The following is a 17,314-nucleotide window of genomic DNA, read 5'->3' as shown; positions in this document are numbered from 1 at the left end:
AGAGAAGGGAGGAGAGCTGGGTGCTTGGTGGTTTTTTTCTCTCTGGGGAATGCTGGGCAGGTCCTGCTTCAAGCATTCCTTGCATCCCAGATGGCCACCCACCCATCCACGCTCTGGGCCTTTCTAAGGGCTCCTCACGCCAGCCCGCCATTGTGTTCCAGCCCCTGGGCAGTTTCTCTGGTTGGGAGGATTTGCTTTCCTTTCAGAGATAAAACTCACTTACAGAAGTTGGTGGCCAGCCCTGGGGTCAGGCTCTGGACTCAGCCCTTCCTCTGGCATTGGCTGTTCTATTTAAGAAAGGGGTTTGCTCTCTTGTCTTCCTCATGGGCAGCCTTGATTTGTTGTAAACTAACCCGCAATCACATGTCTGAATGGATTTCTACAAAGGAGAAGTGAGGACCCTTGCCCTTAGATGACCTTGGGGGTGACATCATACCTAAGTGAGACAGTTTGAGAAATAGGCAATGGGAAGAGGGGAAAGTGGATGTTCTGAGGTAGCCTCTCAGTCAGTGGCTTGCCATCCTGTCTGCTGGTTTGTTTCTTTCCCCTTCAGTTCCCCTGGAAGGTGCTGCTTCCTCCCAGCTCACTGTCTCATAGCAGCAGCGAGGGTGCCAAGGGAAGATGCTGAAGTTTGGAAATGGCCTGAATACCCCCTTTCTCTTTGGAGAATCACAGCTCTGTGTACGCATCTTGTGGAGGCTTGCAGTAGAGAACTGGGCAGAATCACAGGGGGTCGTTCATGACTCAGGAAATGTTTAGGAAGCACCTGTTCTGGGCAGGGCACCATGCTAAGCACTGAGGGCATCTTGAGACAGTTGGGCCAGGGCTCCGGCCCATGAGGAGGGGAGCATCTCCCCAGGGGAAGCGTACACTCACCATAAGCACAAAACAGGAGGCGCTAAGGACCACACGAGGGCTACAACTAAAGCATTCCTGGAGTTCAGAGGAAGGACTCCCCGCTTCTGACTGAGTGGGTCCTGTAAGAATTTATTCGGGAAAGCAGCCTCTGGCCTATTTGGGTAGGATTTGGACATCTTTTTTTTTTGGCTGCGTTGGGTCTTCGCTGCTGTGCGCCGGCTCTGTCTAGCTGCAGCGAGCGGGGGACACTCTCCGCTGCAGTGCGCAGGCCTCTCATTGTGGTGGCCTCTCCTGCTGCAGAGTGCAGGCTCTAGGCGCGCGGGTCCCAGTGGTTGTGGCTCGCAGGCTCAGTAGTTGTGGCTCGCGGGCTCTAGAGCGCAGGCTCAATAGTTGTGGCGCACAGGCCCAGCTGCTCCACGGCATGTGGGATCTTCCCGGACCAGGGCTCGAACCCGCGTCCCCTGCGCTGGCAGGTGGACCCTCAGCCACTGCGCCACCAGGGAAGCCCTGGACATCTTAAAGCAGGACCAGGGAGGAGAGCTGTAGGTGAGGGGGACTGCGGAGCGGGTTTGGAGGCACGGGGACCTTCTGCTGGGCTTTGGGGGGTTCGTGAGGTGCAGCAAGGGCAGGGGTGCTGAGGAGGAACGGAGGTGGCGTGCGCTGTGACACCTGCCTCCGTGGCGGCCCCAAGGCTGGGGTCGGCAGGGGAGCCCAGAGGAGCACGGGGAGAGGAGGGATCGCCCTTCCACTCGCCCCGGGACGAGGGCCTACAGATGCCTCAGAGCCGCCTCCGCACTTCACGGCCCCACCACCATTCTCCAGACTCAAAAACTCACCCTCCAATTCCTTCTCTTTTTTCCATTTGTACCCACTTAGTTACCGAATCCTGGTACGTATTTTTTTTAAGTGATTAAATTTTTTAAAATTCTGGTAAAATATGAGTAACATAAAATTTACCATTTTAACCATCGTTAAGTGTGCAATTCCGTGGCATTAAGTGTGAAATTCCGTGGCATTAAGTACATTCCCAGTGTTGTATAACCATAACCACACTCTAGTCCAGAATTTCTCATCATCCGAAGCAGGAACTGTACTGTGAAGCAGTAACCCCCACCGTGTGTCTTTTTCTGTCTCTATGAATTCGCCTATTTTAGGCCCCTGGTATAAGCAGAATTGTATGGTATGTGTCCTTTTGTGTCTGGCTTCTCTCACTTGGCATGACGTTTTCAAGGTTCACCCATGTCATGGCGTGTATCAGAATTTCCGTCTTTTGTAAAGGCTGAAGAATATTCCATCGTGTGCATGCACCGCATTCTGTTTTTCACCTGTGGGTGGACATTGGGGGTCACATCCCAGCTTTTTAAAGCCCCATGTGTCCTCGCTTTTTGTCATCCTCTGCGTTGTGTCCCACCTTTGTGTAGATTTGAATCACCGTGTGCCTGGGTCCCAGCACTTGCCTCTTAAGGTCCAGTGGCCTTGCCCTCAGCCCAGGCTCTAGTCCTGTTCTTGTGCGGAGCTGGGCAGGGACTTGAACTTCCCCGCACGGTTTCCTGGTCTTTGCATTGACGGTAGCAGCTCCGTGCAGTGAGGACTGTTACTACACGTGCTCTCACGGTGACTGCTCAGCGCCGGCCTGACGCGTGCTGCGTGCTTAGCTCACAGCGGCCTCACAGACATCGTAACCGCACGCTGATTTCCCCGCACGTCTTCCTTCCCACCTCCTGTGCAGCTTACCCTGTCCTGCGTTCCGGATTAACTTGCTCCAAATCCTTGAGCTGAGGTGGGGAGCTGCTTCTCATGCCCGGAGCCTGAAGTTACGCTCATTTGCTTAGGCCACGCTCACCTCCTGCGTCCACACACAGCTCCCCCGAGACGGTGTGATGGCGTCCTCAGTTTCTTTTGCACTTACTGGCACCTCGTTATTCTCTATTTTGTGTCTGTATTGTTGTTATGCAGTTTACTTCCAAGCCTCATGAATGGCGTCTGCAAGTTTTCGAAGTTTGTACCCCCAAGTGGATATTAAATCATGTACATGCCCAATAGAAGGTGAGGTTTTCCCAAACCCTCTTTCAGTCCTCACGTTAGAGTCTTACCAAGCCTTTCACCCTACGGAGTGCGCTCTCTCGGGCATTTTATTTTGAACAACATCAGTAGAGGGGGCACCCTGTCTTTTTTTTTCGTTTATTCATTTTATTTATTTATTTTTGGCTGCATTGGGTTTTCGTTGCTGCGCGCAGGCTTTCTCTAGTTGTGGCGAGCGGGGGCCACTCTTCATTGTGGTGCGCGGGCTTCTCACTGCGTTGGCTTCTCTTGTTGCGGAGCACGGGCTCTAGGCGCGTGGCTTTCAGTAGTTGTGGCTCACAGACTCTAGAGCGCAGGCTCAGTAGTTGTGGCTCATGGGCTTAGTTGCTCCACAGCATGTGGGATCTTCCCGGACCAGGGCTCGAATCCGTGTCCCCTGCATTGGCAGGCGGATTCTTAACCACTGCGCCACCAGGGAAGCCCGGGCACCCTGTCTTGAAGCCACCCCTGCTAATCCGAATCTTGGGTTCTTGTAAAAGTCTAAGGCAAAGAAATTGAATGCTGGCTGGGTAATTACTTCTGGGTAATTACTTTTGGACTTTACAAAGGCAAGCGTTGGATATTATTATAAAAACCTTTTAAACATCAGTTTAGAAAGCAGCGAAGTATGGGTTTAGTTATATGAATATGGACCCATAGGACAGATTTTTTTTAAACTGTCTTGACGTTATACAGATGTGTTCCTGTGACTTGGGAGAATTTTTGCAGTGGTAGCTGCAGATGGGAGTTCAAAAAATGCTTCCACTTAACCAGCTTAAATGGAAGAGAAAAATGTGAAGATATGCCACAGAAAACTGTTAATCCTCAAAATGTGGCTTTGGAGATTCTGAAGACCCTGTTGGAAGAAGCATGTTCAGAGACTTTGAATAAAATATTAATGAAATGTGAATAGAAAAGCAGTAAATATTTCTAAAGTAATGTATATTGTTGTGTGACTTAAATATATGTATAGCTTGGTGAATACAGAGACTGTAATAAGCAGGCATTTGACCAGTTTCATCTGATCCCTAAAAGTTTATCTGTTCCAGTTGGGCACATTATATTTGGAATGTCTTTATTTTGGGATGTATGTGGTAGTGGTGGCTGGTGGCCAGTGTGAACGGGTGAGGCCTGGCCCTAATCTTACTGGTAAAAATCAGTCTAGCCCTATACTTGCCTGTGAAAGCTTTGTGTCCCACTCTTGGACAGCTTTAAGGAGATGGGCAGGGAGTGGTTGAGTATAGAATTACTCAGCTTGCCTTGACTGTTTCAATAAAACAGTTTTCTAAAAACAAAGCATCTCCGCTCCCTTTCTCCTTTTAAAATCTTCTTGGAAATTGAATTGGGGATCCACACACAGAATCACTTTAATGAAAATTAAGCGGGCTTAAGGTTTACTATGCTTCCTTGGGGAGGAAAGCCCCAAAGCAGCGGGTGGGGATAATTCCCTGTGGAACTACTTGCTCCTTGTGCCTGGGATCCCTGAGTGACCCAAGTGGCCCTTCTCCTTCTCGTGCTCAGGATGAGGAGATGGTCCAGGGGCAGCGACCACGGTCAGGAATTCCCCCGTGGGATGAGGTTGGAACAGCAGACCTGGGCACCTCTGTGGAGCTTCTATGGCTCCCACTGTCTACAGAGAGCCTGACTGCCCTTTCGGTTCCAGAGGGGATGGTTTAAGCAAATCTAGCTTTAGGTACTTTGCCAGCCAGGGTTAAGGAGCAAGAATCCACCGGATTTGGAGAGGCCTGTTGAAAGAACAGCACACGGTCTGGCTGCTGCCCTCTTGTTGCTCTCGAGGCCGAGCTCTGCCCAGCTAGTGCCGGACAAAGAGGGCGCTTTCAGGCCTCTGTAAACAGCCTATTGTGCAGGGGAGGAGGTGTACAAGGAATGGCAGCATCTTGCCAGCTTGGCTTGCTGCTTTAAGGCGAGATGTCAGGACTTACTTCTTCATTTGCTGCTGCTGCTGGGGCAAGGGTGCTATTTATGTGGGTTTGTTTGAGGGCTGCATTCCTGGAGAAATAGTCCATCAAACCGCTGTTATTCAGCTGGATGAAAGCTTGAGGAACTTTAGAAGGAGAGAAACATCCAGCTCACCCATTTGGGGGATTTATAAATGACATGAAGACAATAAAATGCTAATGTAAGTATCCGTTTGCAGAATCGCAGGAGCTGTGCGTGCGTGTGTGTGTGTGTGTCCATAGAGAATGATGCCCTTGTGAGCCACCTCTGGCCCTGAGCCACTTTTTTCCTGGTGCAAACAGAATGGTAAGAGGTGACCCTTTGTGTACAGTGGGCCTTGAACCCACATGCTCCCAGGCCGAGGTAAAGGGGTGAATGCTAGCGGTTCTGTAGGACATGGAGAGTGAGATGGATTTCAGATGCCGAGCTCTCCTAATACTGTGGCGTGTGAGTACTGGAGGGACCTGTAGAGGCCGCCTGCTGTCGTGGTTCCTAACCTGGGGTGTGGGCTGCTGGGGGCTTGTGAGCCCCAGGTGCAGACAAGTACGTGCATGTTCTTAGTGGAGAGATTCAGCGGCCCAGCAGAGGGTAAGAATTGTTCCTGTAGAGGAAAAAGCATGTGTTTAGTTAGGTTGGTGTCCCGGTCTTGGGAGATACCTTCTGGAAGCCTTGTTAAGTGTCCAGCCTCCGTTTCCTCATCAGATTTTATATTTTGATGTTTAAATAAGACACACGATGTGAAAGCCTTCCCAAAACACAAAATTGATGCTAATTGTATCATTTAGCTCTTCTTTCCGAAGTTTGGGCAGTTGGGTGCCAGGATTTCTGTTTTCTGACGGTCATGCAGTCCAGTTTCTATTCCCCTGCCCGTACATCTATTTCTACCCAGGTCTATTTAAAGGCGTCCTCTGCTCTGGTTCTTTGCAGTGAGCTTGTGCCAGGTTTACCCCACCATTGGTACGCTCCCTGTCACCCTGTGGTTTTAGACTCCAGCTTTATAGGAATTACGAAAGACTCAACTGAGCGAGCTCACTTTCTGTAGGTGTGAGAGTAGCTATAGGGAAGGAGGAGCTGGCTGCCAGTAGCCTTGTGTGTGCAACAAATACTGGCCGCTTAAGCCGGCTTAAAAGCCGACTGAATCATGTTCTTAGCAAACAGCACCATGATTATATGCCTGGGCTATAAAAAACTTCCTGAGATGATGTGGAGATTAAGAATTAGGAAAAAGATTCCAACTAGAGCACTATTGGAACAAGAATAAAATCTGGGTTTTTAACCGCTTGTTGGCAAGTACATGAGTCTTGATACTTCTTAGAGACCTGCTGGGACTGTCTTAAGACGTGGCGTTTGTGTTCACCTGGAGCATTTAAAGGCTATTTATTGTGGCTAATTTTCTTTGAATGTAGATCTGCCTCCATTTCTAAATAGCCCAAGTGCCGTTTCCTTAACAGCAGTTAAATAGAAGGGAAAGGATTTATAATACTCCCCATTCACGTTTAAGAGTTCTCCCTTACGTGGATCTACATGAGGTATTGCCTTCGTTCTTCATTGTGTGGACTATAGTTTTCCCATGTATAGCATTAACCGATTTGTTCAGCAAAGTTGATTTGCAGCTTGTTACCTGGCTGCCAGCTAAAAGGCGTGAATTAAACTGCTATAGCTTGTCATCATAACCCACTAAAGATAAGAATTTAGCTGGATTTAAATCCTTAGTGTTACAGATTAGTACCTAATAAAATGTTCTTGCATGGGTGCTACTGAATCAGCACTTTTCTGTGTTTTTTTTTTTTAAAGTTTTCTTTCCTAAACTTATTTCTAGAAATAGACTTATTTTTTTCTTAGTATAATGCCACTGAATCAGCAATTTTCTGGGTTTTTTTTTTTTTTTTAAAGTTTTCTTTCCTAGACTTCTTTCTAGAAATAGACATTTCTTTCTTAGTATAATGCCATCTACTTGTAGCTTGGCTATTGCTGATGCTTAATATAATCTAAAAAAATTAATCACTTGTTTATGACTGTGTTTGTTTATGGGGGGATGATTTAATATTCTCACACAGGGATGTGAGTCTGTTGAACAACTCCTGTAAATTTGCACCATCTAGGTTTTACGGAAATGACTTCAGGGACTTTGGGGAGAGAGGAGGGAAGGGCAGGCATGTGTGTAATAAATCGGGTGGGTACCTCCCATTCAGACTCGAAGTGCTGTGAGGTGATGAAGACAGCCAGAGTGGTTGGAGGGAAAGGCAGGTGCGCACATTATATGCATAAGGTTTCTATGCGTCCGTGGAGTTGCAATACCGTGTATGAAATCTGACCAGTCGGGACCAGTAAGAGCTGGACTTGATTTGTCTGCTTATGCTCGAGGTCTCGGTGTAAACGTCCCCTCCTCAGAGGGGTCTTAACGGTGCTAAGACTTACTCCACCTTGCAGACAGATACTGCTTGTTTTATCTCCCCCACTAGCTGGTTAGCCCGTTGAGAGCCCAGACCAGGTCATCTGGCGCTGTCTTCCCAGCTCCTAGCCCACACAAGATGCTCAGAATTGTTGAATGGCTGGGATAGTTCAGTTCGAGTTATGAATTCATCTAGAAGAAACCTGCTGTCAGTGTACTGATAATCAGTTACTTTCTTGAGCTGTCTTATGTCCATTTGACATGACCACCCAACGTCTGATCGTTCATTTCAGTGGTTTTAAAAAAAAATATGCCCATTGTCTCTCCTTATTGGGCTGCTGAGCAGAAAGAAAACAGTGTCTGTCTTCAGAACTGGCACCGGCATTGACACTCACTGATCCTGTCCCTGCCCAGTGGGGTGACTGCTCCCAGCTTCTCATTGGCCTATCCTCAACTGTCTGTTCTCTTGGGAAGTCAAGTATGGATTTTGTCTGCTAGTTACCTTTAGCCCAGTGGGCAGCAGCACAGGACCAGGCATGTGACGGATGCCCTGAGAGAACTTGGCAGGCTGGGTAAGCGCCAGGTGAGCACGTCCATCCCCTCCTCCGCCCCTACCCCGCTGCCTAGTCTGTTTCTGCAGTGGTGTGTCACCCAGCAGCCAGCTGTTAGTGGCACAGATGGTGAGTGGTTTTGTAACTGCTGGTGCTTTCTCTGCACAGTTATGACCTGAAGAAAGGCACTTACCTGCTCCTTCTCTGTTGTCATGTTAAAGCTCGAAATTTTCTGTGTGTCTGTGTGTGTGTATGTATGCCTACACAGGACTATTGTAGCACAAGATTGCATAACATTGCCTCCTAGAGTATTGATGGCCAGTGAAAGCTCCTGATAGTCTGCAGCTCTGTAAAAATATATATACGATGATGTAGATTTAAATTTGAAGAGGATTTCTATATTTGGGGAAAAAAAAACGATTTTCAGTCTTGGGACCTAGCTATTTAAAAAACATATAATGAGCTCAAAAATACCATGTGAATTAATGATAAAGGTTAACACTTGTCGCATTGCCGGGCAGTTTTTGAGAAAAGTCTTTCAGATCGTTTACTAGGATTTCCTTCCCTGTACTGCCAAACATACTTTAGAGCAGTTATTCATCAATAATTTTCTAATTAGAATTATTCTTATTTGTTCTCTGTACTGCACATTTATTTTTACATTGAGATATATATATATTAATTGTTTATAATATTCAATTTGAGGCTTTACTATATATATGGGGTTGTTCATCTGATTTTCTTTGGTGTGTTTTGGCTTCTTAATTTTGTATGTAAGCTCCCTGTAGTTGTGTCGTCTTTTATTACCTCCGTCTCTTACTGTTCTCCATGCAGGACTAATCACAGAATGTCGGTAGAGGAAATAATAATAATGCCCAACATGGATTGAACACATTGTGGTGCCTCACACCATTCTGAACTCTTTATGTGACCCATTTAGTCCTTATAAAAGCCCTATGAGATAGGTGCTGTTTTTGTGGATGAGGAAACTGAGGCACAGAAAGGGCAGTGATTTGTCCCCAGTCATACAGCTGATGAGCTGGGGAGGTGGGATTTGACTCTAGAATCTGGGATCTTAAATACTATTTTATACTTTCTCTCAAATAGTATGCTATAATCTCTCTAGATATTTGCTAGATAAATATCTCTAGATATTTATGCACACCCTTTTATTATTTATTTTAGCTATAATAGCTTGAGGAATATAAATGACACTGTTTTGTCAGAATAGCCAACTCCAGTTTTCCGTGTGCTTATATGGCTGCTTTTGTGGTACAAAGAGCGTGGGGAAGGTGAGGGGCCCACTCAAAACCCAGCTTGGTCTCTTTCACCAGCTGGTGAGCTTGTGCTGAGCTTTGTCAGAAGAAATGGAAACTGATGGCCTTTGGGTGGTTGGAGCTAGTTTCTGCCTCTCTGTTCTTCTCCCCATCAGCTGTGATAATGAGAGTTGAGTGTATTTGATTAGGTGGAAGAGAACAAGAGAGAGAATATAAGGCAAGAAAATGGTAACTTATGCCCCTTGTGGGAACATTTTATGGCAGGAATTCTTGAGTGACTAAATCTTTTTAATGTGGTCAACAAAAACTTTACACACGATGATAGAAGTAAAACGAATTCCTAAACTGTTTTTAGAAAAGTGAGATTTGACAGCCAAGAAAAGACCTGGACCGTCAGCCTGTGGCTTTCGTGCCCCCGATTGGTCAGCCAGCGTCGAGCTGATGGTCGGCCCCGGGGAGCCTGGAGCAGCATCGCACCGCCCTGGAATGAACGTGACGTTTTTCTCTCTGGCAGATATCGGCGTAGTGTGCCACCAACCCAGGACGATGCAAGCCCACGAGCTGTCCCAGTACTTTCGGATGCCAGAGATGGTTGACTTCCGGCAGTACGTGCGCACACTTCCAACCAACACACTCATGGGCTTCGGTGCGTTCGCGGCGCTCACCACCTTCTGGTACGCCACGCGGCCGCGGGCCCTGAAGCCACCGTGCGACCTGGCCATGCAGTCGGTGCAGGTGGCGGTAAGTGGAGCCTGGCCGCCCCCGGGCCTCTGCATCTCTCTCCACAGGTTCCAGGCCCCATCGAAGGCGGCATCGAGCAAGATCATAATCACAAGCAAATATTGGTGGGGCACTTTGTGAACTGAAATGTGCTCCCCAAACAGAATTTCAGCAGTGATGAGAAGAGGAGGGCAAAAAATAGGACAGAGGGACACAGGCAGTGACGCTGCTTGGGTGTCTGGCCACGTCACACAGAGCAGAGGCTCGTCCCATAATCTCCTGGGGCTTCTGCCCTGCGCTGGGCTCTGAGCTGTGCCCGGAGGATCCTGAGAGGGGAAAGGACAGGCACAGGGTCCCTGCCCTCAGCGGAGAAGAGGGTTGTCAATTGTTAGAGGAAGAAGGATTTCACCTGTGGTTGTCTGATACCTGGAACACATTGCACAGGGGTTAAAAAGGACTCAGGGATTTCTTTTTTTTTATACAACAGCTTCTTATTAGTTATCTATTTTATACATATTAGTGTATACATGTCAATCCCAACCTCCCAATTCATCCCACCAACACACCCCCGCCGCTTTCCCCCCTTGGTGTCCATACGTTTGTTCTCTACATCTGTGTCTCTGTTTCTGCCTTGCAAACAGGTCCATCTGTACTATTTTTCTAGATTCCACATATATGCATTAATATATGATACTTGTTTTTCTCTTTCTGACTTACTTCACTCTATATGACAGTCTCTAGATCCATCCATGTCTCTACAAATGACCCAATTTCATTCCTTTTTATAGCTGAGTAATATTCCATTGTATATATGTACCACATCTTCTTTATCCATTCGTCTGTTGATGGGCATTTAGGTTGCTTCCATGACCTGGCTATTGTAAATAGTGCTGCAGTGAACATTGGGGTGCATGTGTCTTTTTGAATTATGGTTTTCTCTGGGTATATGCCCAGTAGTGGGGTTGCTGGGTCATATGATAATTCTATTTTTAGTTTTATAAGGAACCTCCATAGCGGCTGTATAAATTTACATTCCCACAAACAGTGCAAGAGGGTTCCCTTTTCTCCACACCCTCTCCAGCATTTGTTGTCTGTAGATTTTCTGATGATGCCCATTCAAACTGGTGTGAGGTGATACCTCATTGTAGTTTTGATTTGCATTCCTCTAATAATTAGTGATGTTGAGCAGCTTTTCATGTGCCTCTTGGCCATCTGTATGTCTTCTTTGGAGAAATGTCTATTTAGGTCTTCTGCCCGTTTTTGGATTGGGTTGTTTGTTTTTTAATATTGAGCTGGGTGAGCTGTTTATATATTTTGGAGATTAATCCTTTGTCCGTTGATTCATTTGCAAATATTTCTCCCATTCTGAGGGTTGTCTTTTCGACTTGTTTATGGTTTCCTTTGCTGTGCAAAAGCTTTTAAATTTCATTAGGTCCCATTTGTTTATATTTGTTTTTACTTCCATTACTCTAGGAGGTGGGTCAAAAAAGATCTTGCTGTGATTTATGTAAAAGAGTGTTCTTCCTGTTTTCACCTAAGAGTTTTATACTGTCCAGTCTTACATTTAGGTCTGGAATCCATTTTGAGTTTATTTTTGTGTATGGTGTTAGGGAGTGTTCTAATTTCATTCTTTTACATGTACCTGTCCAGTTTTCCTGGCCCCACTTATTGAAGAAGCTGTCTTTTCTTCATTGTATATCCTTGGCTCCTTTGTCATAGATTAGTTGACCATAGGTGCTTGGGTTTAACTCTGGGTTTTCTATCCTGCTCCATTGATCTATATTTCTGTTTTTGTGCCAGTACCATATTGTCTTGATTACTGTAGCTTTGTAATATAGTCTGAAGTCAGGGAGTCTGATTCCTCTAGCTCTGTTTTTTTCCCTCAAGATTGCTTTGGCTATGCAGGGTCTTTTTGTCTCCATACAAATTTTAAGATTTTTTGTTCTAATTCTGTAAAAAGTGCCGTTGTTAATTTGATAGGGATTGTGTTGAATCTGTAGATTGCTTTGGGTAGTATAGTCATTTTCACAATATTGATTCTTCCAGTCCAGGAACATGGTATATCTCTCCATCTGTTTTTGTCATCTTTGATTTCTTTCATCAGTGTCTTATAGTTTTCTGAGTACAGGACTTTTACCTCCTTAGGTAAACCTTAGGTAGGTTTATTCCTAGGTATTTTATTCTTTTTGTTGCAATGGTGAATGGGATTGTTTCCTTAACTTCTCTTTCTGGTCTTTTGTTGTTAGTGTATAGGAATGCAAGAGGTTTCTGTGCATTAATTTTGTATCCTGCAACTTTACCAAATTCATTGATTAGCTCTAGTAGTTTTCTGGTGGCGTCTTAAGGATTCTCTATGCATAGTATCATGTCATCCGCAAACAGTGTCAGTTTTACTTCTTCTTTTCCAATTTGTACACCTTTTATTTCTTTTTCTTCTCTGATTGCTGTGGCTAGGACTTACAAAACTATATTGAATAGGGGCTTCCCTGGTGGCGCAGTGGTTGAGAATCTGCCTGCCAATGCAGGGCACACGGGTTCGAGCCCTGGTCTGGGAAGATCCCACATGCCGCAGAGCGACTAAGCCCATGAGCCACAATTGCTGAGCCTGCGCGTCTGGAGCCTGTGCTCCGCAACGGGAGAGGCCACGATAGTGAGAGGCCCGCGCACCGCGATGAAGAGTGGTCCCCACTTGCCGCAACTAGAGAAAGCCCTCACACAGAAACAAAGACCCAACACAGCCATAAATAAATAAATAAAAAAATAAATAAAAATTAAAAAAAAAAAACTATGTTGAATAATAGTTGTGAGAGTGGACATCCTTGTCTTGTTCCTGATCTTAGAGGAAATGCTTTCAGTTTTTCACCATTGAGAATGATATTTGCCGTGGGTTTGTCATATATGGCCTTTATTATGTTGAGGTAGGTTCCCTCTATGCCCACTTTCTGGAGAGTTTTTATCATAAATGGGTGTTGAGTTTTGTCAAAAGCCTTTTCTGCATCTATTGAGATGATCATATGGTTTTTATTCTTCAATTTGTTAACATCACATTGATTGACTTGCATATATTGAAGAATCCTTGTATCCCTGGGATAAATCCCACTTGATCATGGTGTATGATCTTTTTAATGTGTTGTTGGATTCTGTTTACTAGTATTTTGTTTAGCATTTTTGCATCTATATTCATCAGTGATATTGGTCTGTAATTTTCTTTTTTTGTAGTATCTTCCTCTGGTTTTGGTATCAGGGTGATGGTGGCATCATAGAATGAGTTTGGGAGTGTTCCTTCCTCTGCAATTTTTCGGAAGAGTTTGAGAAGGATAGATGTTAACTCTTCTTTAAATGTTTGATAGAATTCGCCTGTGAGGCCATCTGGTCCTGGGCTTTTGTTTGTTGGACAACTTTTCATCACAGTTTCAATTTCAGTGCTTGTGATTGGTCTGTTTTTATTTTCTATTTCTTCCTGGTTCAGTCTCGGAAGGTTGTGCTTTTCTAAGAATTTGTCCATTTCTTCCAGGTTGTCCATTTTATTGGCATAGAGTTGCTTGTAGTAGTCTCTTAGGATGCTTTCTATTTCTGCGGTGTCTGTTGCAACTTCTCCTTTTTCATTTCTAATTTTATTGATTTGAGTCCTCTCCCTCTTTTTCTTGATGAGTCTGGCTAATGGTTTATCAATTTTGTTTATCTTCTCAAAGAACCAGCGTTTAGTTTTATTGATCTTTGCTATTGTTTTCTTTGTTTCTATTTCATTTATTTCTGCTCTGATATTTATGATTTCTTTCCATCTACTAACTTTGGGTTTGTTTGTTCTTCTTTCTCTAGTTCCTTTAGGTGTAAGGTTAGATAGTTTATTTGAGGTTTTTCTTGTTTCTTGAGGTAGGATTGTATTGCTATAAACTTGCCTCTTAGAACTGCTTTTGTTGCATCCCACATGTTTTGGATGGTCGTGTTTTCATTGTCATTTGCCTCTAGGTATTTTTTGATTTCCTCTTTGATTTCTTCAGTGATCTCTTGGTTATTTAGTAACGTAGTGTTTAGCCTCCATGTGTTTGTGTATTTTATGTTTTTTCCCCTGTAATTCATTTCTAATCTCATAGCGTTGTGGTCTGAAAAGATGCTTGATATGATTTCAATTTTCTTAAATTTACTGAGGCTTGATTTGTGACCCAAGATGTGATCTATCCTGGAGAATGTTCTGTGCGCACTTGAGAAGAAAGTGTAATCTGCTGTTTTTGGATGGAATGTCCTATAAATATCAATTAAATCTATCTGGTCTATTGTGTCATTTAAAGCTTCTGTTTCCTTATTTATTTTCATTTTGGATGATCTGTCCATTGGTGTAAGTGAGGTGTTAAAATCCCCCACTGTTGTTGTGTTACTGTCGATTTCCTCTTTTATAGCTGTTAGCATTTGCCTTATGTGTTGAGGTGCTCCTGTGTTGAGGTGCTCCTATGTTGGGTGCATATATATTTATAATTGTTATTATATCTTCTTCTTGGATTGATCCCTTGATCATTATGTAGTGTCCTTCCTTGTCTCTTGCAACATCCTTTATTTTAGAGTCTATTGTATCTGATATGAGTATTGCTACTCCAGCTTTCTTTTGATTTCCATTTGCATGGAATATCTTTTTCCATCCCCTCACTTTCAGTCTGTATGTGTCCCTAGGTCTGAAGTGGGTCTCTTGTAGACAGCATATATATGGGTCTTGTTTTTGTATCCATTCAGCGAGCCTGTGTCTTTTGGTTGGAGCATTTAATCCATTCACGTTTAAGGTAATTATCGATATGTATGTTCCTATGACCATTTTCTGAATTGTTTTGGGTTTGTTTTTGTAGGTCCTTTTCTTCTCTTGTGTTTCCCACTTAGAGAAGTTCCTTTAGCATTTGTTGTAGAGCTGGTTTGGTGGTGCTGAATTCTCTTAGTTTTTGCTTGTCTGTAAAGCTTTTGATTTCTCCATCGAATCTGAATGAGACCCTTGCCAGGTAATCTTGGTTATAGGTTCTTCCCTTTCATCACTTTAAATATATTGTGCCACTCCCTTCTGGCTTGTAGAATTTCTGCTGAGAAAGCAGCTGTTAACCTTATGGGGGTTCCTTTGTATGTTATTTGTCATTTTTCCCTTGTTGCTTTTAGTAATTTTTCTTTGTCTTTAATTTTTGTCAGTTTGATTACTATGTGTCTTGGCGTGTTTCTCCTTGGGTTTATCCTGTATGGGACTTGCTGTGCTTCCTGGACTTGGGTGGCTATTTTCTTTCCCATGTTAGGGAAGTTTTCGACTATAATCTCTGCAAATATTTTCTCTGGTCCTTTCTCTCTCTCTCTCTTCTCCTTCTGGGACCCCTATAATTCAAATGTTGTTGCATTTAATGTTGTCCCAGAGGTCTCTTAGGCTGTCTTCATTTCTTTTCATTCTTTTTTCTTTATTCTGTTCCGCAGCAGTGAATTCCACCATTCTGTCTTCCAGGTGACTTATCTGTTCTTCTGCCTCAGTTATTCTGCTATTGATTCCTTCTAGTGTAGTTTTCATTTCAGTTATTGTATTGTTCATCTCTGTTTGTTTGTTCTTTAATTCTTCTGGGTCTTTGTTAAACATTTCTTGCATCTTCTCGATCTTTGCCTCCATTCTTTTTCCGAGGTCCTGGATCATCTTCACTATCATTATTCTGAATTTTTTTTCTGGAAGGTTGTCTATCTCCACTTCATTTAGTTGTTTTTCTGGGGTTTTATCTTGTTCCTTCATCTGGTACATAGCCCTCTGCCTTTTCATCTTGTCTATCTTTCTGTGAATGTGGTTTTTGTCCACAGGCTGCAGGATTGTAGTTCTTCTTGCTTCTGCTGTCTGCCCTCTGGTGGATGAGGCTATCTAAGGGGCTTGTGCAAGCTTCCTGATGGGAGGGACTGGTGGTGGGTAGAGGTGGGTGCTGCTCTGGTGGGCAGAGCTCAGTAAAACTTTAATCTCCTTGCCTAGTGATGGGTGGGGCTGAGTTCCCTCCCTGTTAGTTGTTTGGCCTGAGGCAACCCAGCACTGGAGCCTGCAGTGTCCTTGTCCCCATGGTGAGCCACAGCCACCCCCTGCCTCTGCAGGAGACTCTCCAACACTAGCAGGTAGGTCTGGTTCAGTCTCCTATGGGGTCACTGCCCCTTCCCCCTGGGTCCTGATGTGCACACTACTTTGTGTGTGCCCTCCAAGAGTAGAGTCTCTGTTTCCCCCAGTCCTGTCGAAGTCCTGCAATCAAATCCCGCTAGCCTTCCACGTCTGATTCTCTGGGAATTCCTCCTCCTGTTGCCGGACCCGCAGGTTGGGAAGCCTGACGTGGGGCTCAGAACCTTCACTCCAGTGGGTGGACTTCTGTGGTATAATTGTTCTCCAGTTTGTGAGTCACCCACCCAGTGGTTATGGGATTTGATTTTATTGTGATTGCACCCCTCCTACCGTCTCACTGGGGCTTCTCGTTTGTCTTTGGATGTGGGGTTATCTTTTTTGGTGAGTTCCAGTGTCTTCCTGTTGATGATTGTTCAGCAGTTAGTTGTGATTCTGGTGCCTCTCACAAGAGGGAGTTGGGATTTGGGGACTTATAATAGGATGAGGCCAGACTGGGAGCCTGCAGGGTTAATGTGGCCACAGAATTTAGGATGGGCGTGAAGAATCAAGGACATTCAAGAGGTGTGTAAGGTAGAGTTGGGTGCCGAGGTTGTGTTTAACTTGGGCAAACAAAAGGTCAGGCTCTCATCGCTCTAAAAACCAAGCAGAGAGTGATGTTCCGTAATTAGGGCTTGCTGGGTGGGATGATAGGGACGTCCAAAGAGAGATCCTCAGTGCTCCTGCTCTGCCTTCCTTCCCTCGCACATCTCTTTTTAAGGTTAATAGAAAAGATGAAGCAGCCAGGTGTTCACTGGTGCTTTGACTCTTCACCTCCTCTCTGTAGTTTCCTGCTTTCCCCTACCCAGGTCAGAATTCATTTTCAGGATTTATGACTCGCAAAAGAAAAGCAATGGGAAACAGAGAATCGCCTCATTTACTTTTAGATGTAGCAGTGAATGGTCGCCCCCCACCCCCTCCCTGCCCTCCTCTGACCCGGACTGCTGGTCTCGAGCAGGAGAGTGTGTCCTTCCAAATGAAGCCCTGGCCTAATTAATACCTTTTTGGTATTTATAGGGTTTCAGTTCTTTGTTTCATTTCAGACAATTTCTTGGCTTCATTAATGTGGAACTCTTAAAATATATAAAAAGATATGTCAGTGTAATTCATGCCAAAATGTAAAAATAGAATGAACTACTGCTGAGGAAAGCTGGCTTTGTATTTTATTTCTAGTTAGAAGGTAAACTTAGTATTTCACAACAGCTAGTCATATACCAAGTATAAATAGAATTTAATTTTTTCTAATATGTGTGAAGTTTTTGGCATCCCTTCTCTTCTGGCAGAGGACTTGGTGTCTCACCGTAGCATTGCCATCACTCTGAAAAGAGTACTTGGCCAGTATAGATTTAAGATATTT

General features: G+C 44.6%; 1 protein-coding gene across 3 annotated transcripts in view; it reads left to right on the top strand.

Moving 5' to 3' along the window:
• Positions 1 to 17,314, top strand: part of ACSL1 (acyl-CoA synthetase long chain family member 1) — a 75,620-nt gene that overhangs the window by 10,481 nt on the left and 47,825 nt on the right. For 2 of the 3 annotated variants that reach the window (XM_059909719.1, XM_059909720.1), the window contains exon 2: positions 9,613 to 9,839. The exons of the other annotated variant lie outside the window; for it this stretch is intronic. In XM_059909719.1, coding sequence (XP_059765702.1) covers positions 9,645 to 9,839 — 195 coding nt within the window. In that variant the 5' untranslated portion in view covers positions 9,613 to 9,644. The remainder of the gene's footprint in view (positions 1 to 9,612; positions 9,840 to 17,314) is intronic. 3 annotated transcript variants of the gene reach the window in all.

The sequence above is a fragment of the Balaenoptera ricei genome, chromosome 21 (genome assembly GCF_028023285.1).
Source record: "Balaenoptera ricei isolate mBalRic1 chromosome 21, mBalRic1.hap2, whole genome shotgun sequence".
In the NCBI taxonomy this organism is placed as follows: domain Eukaryota; kingdom Metazoa; phylum Chordata; class Mammalia; order Artiodactyla; family Balaenopteridae; genus Balaenoptera; species Balaenoptera ricei.
Note: the sequence above shows the minus strand (reverse complement) of the source record. Positions and strands in the feature narration are given on the sequence as shown.